Source organism: Charadrius vociferus, unplaced genomic scaffold (assembly GCF_000708025.1).
Source record: "Charadrius vociferus isolate BGI_N301 unplaced genomic scaffold, ASM70802v2 scaffold513, whole genome shotgun sequence".
NCBI lineage: Eukaryota > Metazoa > Chordata > Aves > Charadriiformes > Charadriidae > Charadrius > Charadrius vociferus.
Window position 1 is genome coordinate 427,637 of NW_009647423.1, and position 10,163 is coordinate 437,799.

At 37.3% G+C, this 10,163-nt stretch overlaps 1 protein-coding gene across 1 annotated transcript in view; it reads left to right on the forward strand.

Moving 5' to 3' along the window:
- The window catches only part of LMBRD1 (LMBR1 domain containing 1), an 89,533-nt gene extending 82,611 nt beyond the window's left edge, over window positions 1-6,922 (forward strand). Inside the window, exons 15-16 of the mRNA XM_009880525.1 lie at window positions 6,228-6,319; window positions 6,477-6,922. Coding sequence (XP_009878827.1) covers window positions 6,228-6,319; window positions 6,477-6,596 — 212 coding nt within the window. The 3' untranslated portion in view covers window positions 6,597-6,922. The remainder of the gene's footprint in view (window positions 1-6,227; window positions 6,320-6,476) is intronic.
- Window positions 6,923-10,163: the final 3,241 nt, after the last annotated feature.

Consider the following 10,163-nt stretch of genomic DNA (forward strand, 5'->3'; position numbering starts at 1 on the left):
AAAGCTTTGTATAGCAGGTTGATTTTTAGCTAGTGAAACCAGAGAAGCAGCAGCGGAGGGGCTGGATCGTGAACTACAAAGACAGGTTCAACAGCTGAATGAGGCTAGTAGTAAGTTTGTGTGTGTATATATATCACAGCAAAGAAGAACATGGAATAAATGGGCATGTGCTCAAATAGAATATGCCAAAAAAATGCTTTTGTAGAAACTGCTGAGTAACGGGCAACTAAGAACATAGTAATTTTTTTCCCCTGTTTAGCCAAGAAGAAAAGAAAGAAATACAGCATTTGTGGCTGGGGGCAGCTGCTACTGCCACTCTATGAATCTGTTTCCAGAGAAACCTGTGAAAAGTGATACATGAAATCCAATTTCCACAGAAGTTTGTTTTAGATTGTAAGTCCTTGTGTGACCTTAAAGAATGTGGATGAAGACATTGAGTTGAGATGATAGGTATGGGAGCAAAGGGGATGTGGATGAAGACATTGAGTTGTGAGATGATAGGTATGGGAGCAAAGGGGAAACTTGTAATTACAAAACTTCCAATATACTTGCTAATATCTGAAGAATCCTGAAGCTTATTTTGTCTTGTCTGTCTGAACAGTTTGATCTGTGACCAAAGCAAGAACCAGTAAAAAGTCCATGTTCTGTCTCTTGACATTTCAACCTTTAGCAGAGTATTTCTTTCTAAATTGTAATACTTGCTGTTTATTTCCACAATCTTGTTTGACATTTTTTTTTATTAAATGTGAAAACCTGTACATATGTCTCAGGATTGCTTAAAGTAGTTTAGTGCTCCTTTCTTCCAATGGTCAAAAGGGATTCTGATCACTGAATGGGTATTTATGCTAGAAGTGGAAGTGTCACTGTTTCTTGAGAGAAAAATTAATTGGACATTATGCAGTGATGAATGTGGTTGTATGGGTCTTATGCCATTAGAGGTTACTTGGTTTCTTACCTAGTTGAAGTGTCATGGGTTTTTGTGGTCATTAACTTCGTGGTGTAGTTTGTTTGTACAGTCAGTTACTTAACTTTTTTGGTCAGTTTGATTACTATAAATTGACTATAACTCTTTGCATGATTTCCCTAGTGAAATGTTGAATTGCAAGACAAAACTAAATAATAGGACTCTTATTCTGTGTACTCTATAGCTACATATAGCTAATCCATGGGTCTTACACATTTCCATAGTTTTTCATAAGTGGTCTGAGTTACAACACACTTAGCCAAGACAAGGTGAGATATCCAATTAAGAAATTCCTTTTATTTTGAAGTTGGAGAAAGCATTGCATATATTGCTGGGGGAAAAAAAAAAAAGATGTTGCCATTGTAAAAATAGCAAAGCTTTGTCAGAGCCCTTAGTTTACCTTAGTGAGCTGCTTAAGGGACATACCTATCTGGGAATCATTCTACCATCCAGTAAAACATTTTTTGTCATAGATCTTTAAAGTAAAATAACCTGAAGGCTGCTTCACCTGCTGTTGCGTAGATTCTGGTAGGAAAAAGCATGTTTCTTTTCTGAGGCTGTTTTCAAGCCTGAAATCTTTGCTCTGTACCTGCTTAGTTCATACGAATTCTAGGGTTTCTCTCACTTTGTTTAAAATACAGTTACACTGTGGCAGAGAAACATTAATATTGATACTACTTGTAGGTGCCAGATAACATCTAAGATGATGTTTAGGAGTGGTCTATCCAGCTGCATTGCAGAAGCTACAGCATTCAAAGCCAACTATTCTTGCTCTGGTTGGTTGGTTGTCAAAAAGCATTTTAGCTTTGTTGCAGGAAAACCATAGTAAAAAAATATGAGCATCTTTAAAAACAATTTCGAGGCAGCTGACTGTTTTATTGTGATGTAGAACTGACTTGGCCTGTAGGAATGTTATTCGTTCTGTGATACAAGATGTCGCTTGTCTGTAGTCATGTAACCTAAGTGAGGCATACAGGAATGACAGTAAATAGTAAAATAGGTGTGTCATCGTATCTCAGTAGCACAATGAGGAAATAATATCTGGAAATTAACAAAAGCCAGAAAGAATGTGTTTAAGATGTCACAGTTGTTGAACTGCTTCTGCATCCAAGATACCAGAGCTGTGCGTTAACCATCACCCCATATAAATGGTCCTATCCAAGTTAGATGATTTAAACTGTTGAGGCCAGATGCAAGCCCAGAAGTAATGCCTGTAAGGAAGAAATGCAGGTTTCCCCTCCACGCTTTCCCTGGTGAAATACCAAACCTTTTGGAACTTGATGTATAATTTAAGTTTAGAAACACATCAAACCCTTTCTTGAAGCTCAAGTTGCAAGTTGGACCGCAAGCAGCAGCTGCTTCTTGCAACACAGCTTTTGAATGATTGGCGGCAGGGTTGTGTGAAACAGTGAGTGTTCTTGGATACCTGAAGCCATTCCTTCACTGCTTTTAAGATTTGGAATATGTGATGCTTATATATTCTAGCACAGTAAAGCTTTAGGTTTTCCTTTGGAAGTGGGTTTGAGTGTATCTTAATCAAAATTAGGTTCTGCTTGAAATTGGGCATGTAAACTTCATCTTACTGTGGATGACATTCTCAGTCTGGGTTTTCCATCCAAAATACCATGTTTAGTGTTAGATCTATTCATGTTGTCTCTATACCTTCATGTAATGTGAATTGTAATGATTTTGAGCACACACAGGACCTCAAGAGGTAGTCTGGTCCAGCCCCACAGCAGGGTCAAGGAGAGAAAGTTGCTCAGGTCCATCCAGTTGCGAATGCCTCCACAGATGTAGATTCTGAAACCTCTTTGGGTAGAGGTGACAGGAGAAGCTTCACCATCACAGTTAAACACTGTTACCTCATAGGAATGTTTCTTGCTGCAGCTCTGTCGTCTGTTGTGCTTTTGTGCAGGTCTAGGAAGAATCTTGCCCTGTATTTTATAGGCCCCCACTAGATAGCAGAGGTAGCAGTAAGACACACTTGCCAAAACCTTTACTTCAAGCTGAACAAACACTTCATTGTGTGCTATCTGTTCTGGCTGTTGCAGTGGTTCTCTGCTGGACTCGCTCCAGCGCATCAATGCTTCTTTCTTACTGGGGAGCCCAAAATGGCACTGTTGCAGACGCAGTTCCAGTCAGAGTAGAAGGAAGTCATCTCTCCCCTGGACCTGCTGGCTGTAGTCCTGTTAGTGAAGCCTGGTATTCAGTTACAGTTTTGAATTGCAGATGAACACTGGTAACTACATGTTCTGTTTGCCTGCTGGGACGTGAGGTCACTGTCTGCGTATTTGGATTGTATCTGGTCACCCTCAGCCTGCACTGTTGCATGGCGTCACTTTGTTCCAGGTGCAGGACTTCTGTCTCTGTCAAACTTTGAGGAATACTGCAAGGGGCTGGAAAAATTATGTCCCTCTGAATCTTACCATCAAATGTGTTAGGCTTCTGCTTACCACTTCTCCCCTGTTTGATGTACAGATTTACAGGTGATATAATCTGTTTCATTGTCCAGTTGATTAATGAAGAGATAAAACAAGTGTGCACATCAGTATTGATTCCCAAAGAATGCCGATGTTCTTAAATTACATTTTTTGTAACAATTTGTAACTCTTCCCTAAGAAACTGTTCCTTCTATGTGCATTTGTGCAATCTCACTGTATTTTGAGATGCAGAAAAGACAGACGTAATCTGTAAGTAAGTTCTCATCATTTGAGTTTTCAGTGCATGAAATGACTTTTTAGGCTTTAAGATTTGTTTATCAACAGATTTGTTTATCCTTGTAATTAATCTTAAAGTAGTTAATTCAATTCTTGGATGAAGTCTTTGTTTGAAAATATTAGTACGTTGAGCCTAAAGGTTTTCTAATTCACCAGAATGAAAAACTTCATCAGCGGACCTGAAGTAAAATATAATTGACTCTTCCGGTAGTGTGGCTATTGGCACTCGTCATCCCTTGTTTAAAAATTATTTTGTCTAGAATCCTGGCTTTTTCGCGCTTTTGCTTGGTCAGCACTACATAATATGCTGTGTTCCTAAAGTGGTGGCAGTAACCTATTGGAGACTTGGTAGCTTTCCATTTGTACTTTTTTTCCAAGTGATCACGATATGTCAGTAATATTGACAATGATCATGCTGGATAACAAGTAGTGTTCTTCATTCAGGTTATTATAATTTATTCTAAATTATGTATCATGGAGGAATAAGTTGATTAAAAAGTCATGTTATGCCATCCTATTTAATAAGATCTTTGTTCAGAAGGAATAACTAAAATTTAGTTAGCTGAACTTATGACATGTTCCATAGAAATGTTTTTTCTCAAGGTCAAACTGTTCTAAAATATTTACCATCATCTATTTAATCCAATTACTGTGGAGAGCCATCTGAAAGTCAAGTAACCAGCTGGAGAGCTGCAGATGGTGTTGACAATACTATCTGCAATTATGAAGCATCTTCGCTTTAACAGCATTTCTTACTTTGGAAACTTCACTTTTTCTATGGACAAGTCATGCTAGCAAATAATGGCATGTTGTGAGTGGTGTGCTACTTTACAATTTTTTTCCCTCTTTTGCAGGGTAAGTTCTGTTGACTGGTGTTAATGGGGAGGGGGAATCAGTTTTCTCTGCATAACTGAGATCTAGTCTGGAAAACCAGGATGGAGTAGTTCAGCCGAATTCCTTGTACTTCACTCTGTACATGTTTGTGGAGAAGCATGCTTTCTCTAATTAAGCTGGTTTGCACTTTAATTATTTGCAGAGTGTGCCTATTTGTGTGTCGTATCCCTTGTGGCTAGTAGTTGTGAAATCCCAGTTTCACTTCTTTTTTTTGGTCTGCTGATACTGTGTAATAGATTCCAGAAATTGGTCTGCTGCATAAAGTAGTAGTAGCTTAGTATTTTAAATTATTCTGTTATTTTTATAAAGCGTAAGTTTTTAGAGAGCTGTTTGAAGGAATGGAGTTGCTTCTCTGTTTAGGTACAATTATTCTAGAGAGTGTACGGATTTGGTATGGGGGGATCATTCTGGCAAGGTCAAGCTGCAGACCTTCCTGAAAAAGACCTATCCTTAACTCCTAACTCTTCTCTCCCCAGGAAATTGTGAGCTATCGTTAACAAGCTTGTGATCTAATGTGGAAGTTGAATCTTTAAATAAAATACCTTCAGAACCTGATGACTGTCAGCTTGCTAGCTGGTTAGAAGGCTGCTAAAAGTTAAACTATATAAGCAGCAGCGCATCACTCACAACTTCAGGAGGTGGGAAGTCTGTCCTTCAGCTGCACCTAGAGGGTATTTCCAAACTGATGCTCAGAACTGAGGGAAAAAACAAGCAAATCTTGGGTTGCGTACTTTCTCTAGTGTTCAAAATGTTTAGCTACTGATTTCTACTCTGTAATGGGGTTTAGGTAGGGTCTGAAGCATGGTAATTGAGGAAAAAAAAAAACAGGAGATCACGTTATACCTTACCATGAACTCTCTGCGCTCCTCTCCTTGCACTGGAGAGATTCGTCAGCTGGCACGCGTGCCCTGCTGGCTGCCCTCTGATGTGGCCTTTGAATGTTACAGGCTGTGTCCCATAAAAGCCTCTATGCTGCCTGTCTGCAGTCTTAAAAATGCCCTGACAATTTTATTCTTAATTCTGTTAAAATCTGCCACTTCTCAATGGAGAAGAATACTTAAGGAGTATTTGTAGATGTGGCTGTATTTATGGTGCTAGAGAAGGAGTAGGATTTAACTGGTATTGTCAGGTCTTGAGTACAAATAAGCCCTCTATCTAAAACACCCAGTATGTGGTGGGTTGGTTTTTTTGCTTACATGACTCAACATTGTAATTGACTTCAGTTTTTATAAAACTTGTGCAATCTTGGTAGAGAGACATTTTTTTTGAAGTACTGAAATGTGGTTTTAATGCAGAATCTGCTTTTTTTTTTTTCCCTCCTTATGGCCACAGTTTATCTAAAATGGGAAGTTAGTAACTAGAATCTGTCAGAACAGGCAATAATTGACACATCTGTAGGAGAAATTGTACCCGATAGTAATGGGTTTACCTGTACAACTCTTGGTGTTACCTTTTTTCATTCAGTCTCTCATAATAACAAATATCCCTCTTGTATACCTTCTTGGTAGAGGAGAGTAAATTTGATTTAATGGACTGTAATTGTTCTTCAGAGCTGAACACTCTCTAAAACTGATGGATTATTATCCTATGAATTGGAATTAGCTGACTTTAATTTGTTCTGTGTTAATCAGTACTATTTGCTTTCCTTTTAGATCAGTGTATTGTTACTCGAACATACCTCTTTCTTCATAAATTTTGGTTCTTCAGTGCTGCCTATTACTTTGGGAACTGGGCATTCATTGCAGTAAGTACTTTTGATCACTGAATCAAGTCGGATAATTTACAGTAGTTGTCATTGAATCATTTGCATCACTAAACTGCCATTTTGTTTTACATATATTGCGCTTGTATGCCACTCAATTGAATAACAGGAATTCTTACTACTTATTTTAAATTTGCAGGTCTTTTTAATTGGATTAATTGTTTCATGCTGCAAAGGCAAGAAATCGGTCATTGAAGGTGAAGTGGATGAAGATGATTCAGACATGAGTGATGATGAACTGTCTGTTTATTACCATTGATAGCCTTTTGCATTCAAGATGGAAAAATGTAATTAAAAATTATGTTGAAAGTCATACCCATATGAAGTTGGTATCCAAATAAGCATCCTTGCACCTGTAAAAATAGAGGAAATAAGTGTACTCATTTAAAGGGGTAAAACACTGAATATCACTTTGAGTATCACTGTTGTAGCAGAACAAATATTGAAGCTGGGTTTGAATAATATATAGAAAATACTGTTTTATGATTAAATGTATATGTAACTTACTGATGTATAATTTGATGAACTGTTGTAACTATTTCATAATTCATGTTGCTGTTCTGTTAACTTAAGTTTTCTTAAATAACTTCATGGTTAACCTTTAGGACTTTTTTATTCAAGCTCATAAATAAAACTAGCTAAAATCAGCAAAACAGCTGGTGCAAACATTGCTAGAAAGATTTGGATGAGGTTTACACTTTCAGAAGGATGTGACTTAACTTTTGTATTTAGTTTTGCTGACATTTCTGGGATTCCCATATAAAACTATAGTGAACAAAAGACTGTCCTTAAAGTATGCAAAAAAACAAAAAAAATCCACCTAAGTGGCGAGTTCCCAGTTTGTGAAGAATAAGTCATTTTCGTACTGTTATCCCCACTGAGTTACCGTGGGAATCCTCAGGTAACTATGAGGTGGCTTTTACTCTATCAAAGGAAATCATTAGTGTAAATAGCAATATTCAGCATTGTTAAGTGTTTTAGTACAGTTGAGTTCTGAAATTGCCAGGTGCCTGATTTAGTAATAACCAATGGAGTAATTAAGATGTGATTAATTTTTAACTTATTTTTCTCTTTAATGCAAATTGCCTACTTTGAAGTTTTCTTTAAATATTTAATGTAAATGTTGTCAACTTGTTTACAAGCCAATATGTTTATATAAACACAGTTCATAAATATTTTTGTCACTCATGTTGTCTTTGTAAAGTAATGTTATTTTAGCTATATAGTTACTGAGCTATATTTATAAGGCTGAAAAATATCTTCAGATATCCTTTAAAAGAGTCTGAAAGAAAATGTTTACAAGTACACGTTTTTAAACTTCTGATACTGCCTGAGGGAAATTAGGGTCCATGCAAGCACATGGAAATTTAACTTAAGTAATCTTTTTGTAAGACTAATTGTTAAATAATTATTGAAATGTAGGGGAATTATTAATATAATGTCCTGCTTAGATGTTTGCAAACTCTTCAAACTGACGGGTTTTTGTTCAGTTATTTCAAAAACAGTCTGCCTCTTCCTGCATTACTTTGGAAGAGCAGGCTCTCAGGAACTTCTGAATTTTAATTTAGTGTCAGCATTTCAAGAAGTCTTAGTTGAGTTCCTTAGTTAATGCATGAACACAGGGAATGGATGTTTGGACTCTTACAGGAACAAACAAAACTGAAGTCTTTTAACAAGCCTTCTGTGTCAGCTGCTCTGATAACACACAAGTTTATGTGGCAACCTGGAAGAATGTCTGATGTAGCTCAATCGTGAGCTGCAAATACGCAGTTAAGTCTGCTCAACTAATAGCAGTCAATCTGTTTGCTACCAATGAGATATTTGGAAGGATGAATATATTCAAACACTGGTAGAAGGTAGTGAAACTTGACTAGGAAGTCTGAGCTCCCTTTGACTAGAATTAGCCAAACACTAAACATGACCACTGGGCAAACTTGCAAGGAATTATTTATAAGAAGTTCAAGTAACTCAGACAGAAGGTGGAACCTGATGTTAACTGTCTGGACGCTGCATCCAGAGGATATCAAGAAGTTCGAGTATTCTTCTTTGTGGATGCCCTGGTGGAAAACTTACATGAGCTAAATTAAATAAAGTTAACTGCTCCTTTTTTGTGGGTTTTTTCATATGTAATCTTCAGCTTTAATCAATGATAATTATCACTTCCTTCTTTGGCTGTATCATGTACAGATTTTTTTGTTAATCTTTCTGGGTGCAAGACTGAGCTGCAATACCCAGTTTTGCCGAATTGTATCCATTCTGTCTGAACTTCTCACTGGGGAGACTGCTGCTTGTCTGGGTAAGACAGGTGGGAAGGTGTTGGTTTCATGCTGTGTAGCTGCTTGCGTGTTGCGTGCAGTCATTAGCCAGGATGCCTGGCCAGTCCCTGGGTGTATATTGCTATAGGTGTCCCCTGCTTCCAGGCTTTTCTTTTTGTCCAGGTTCTTCCTAATCCAGTCCTGTTTCCTGTCTAAATAGTCTATAAGCAGAAATATGTTGATTTGCCTTTGAACTGGCAGCTTCACCTCTTGTCTCTTTTTAATTGGAGGATTCAGTAAGTACCACTTTTCTAATCCAGGTGTTAACCAGATTTACAACCAGCCCATTGCTAATTGCAACTAGCAAGAAGCAGGCTTCTGCATGAGAGCTCAAAAGTTGTTTCAGACACTTGCTGTCACCCTCTGTCATACAAGCAGTAAATAACTGTAAGCATTTATAATCAGAATTATTCTTCACCTGCCACACTCTCACTAAAGTTTCTCAGGAATTCAGTGAACCATTTGACTGACAAGGTTTTGAAAGATTTTGTATGCACTAATGTAATTTCAGTGAATATACACTCAAGAACTCAAATCAACACTTCATGTGATGGAAACTTGACATTTTTAAATGTACTATGCCTTTAAAATAAATTACAGCTGTTTTTGAAATTTACTGTGTGATGAACTCACCAACTGGATTTGTACATCCAGTATCACCTGATGAAGAAAACTAGCAGTGAAATTTAAGATAGCCTGGCTTAAAGTACTTGGCTCTGATCAATACTTGCAGAAACTTGCAATATATTACTTCCTAGTTTTATACTTGGCTCTGATCAATACTTGCACAAACTTCAAGAAACAGAACTTGCAATATATTACTTCCTAGTTTTGTGCTGTCTTCGATAAGATACTTGCAAGTAAAACAATTAATTACTTTTTTCCACAAAGTTATCCCTGCTGTGGCAGCATGTGTAGTAGCATTGAAATAGTTCACTCATTTAGCTGTTAGCTATGAAATGATAGTCTAGAGTTTTCTGCAGGTTTTGGAGCAAATTTGAACTTTCCAGTCATGTTATAATACAGTATTCTAGCTGATAAGCAAACATCTAACACCCTCAACCCAATCTTCAGCAATCTCAATTTTCTGGACTAAAGTCACTTAAAGGCATCAGAATTGTTTTACTGCTTTGATTATATGGATGATATTCAAATCCATCTTTGTAGTCTGTTTCAAAACTTCTGACTAGGTGCAGTGCTACTGTCAGACCTGGCTTAAGGTAGATTTTTTTTTTTTGTTGTTATTGTACTTTTCTGGGCAGCTTCTATCATGTTGGAGGCTCATGAACATATAGAAACTAGCGAGCCTTAAATCTTGCTGATACATCAAGCATAAACCATAGTCACCAGGAATATGTTTAATACAATTCGAAGCAGCAGTGTGCCAAATGAGTCCTCGTCTTGCTGCTTGTTCTATAGTGATTGGTCATTTTTTTTTGGAGTTAACAAATCATAAATGTAATAAAGCCTGTAATAGTCTGGTTTGTTTCCTAGCTGAAAGCTGACAGTAC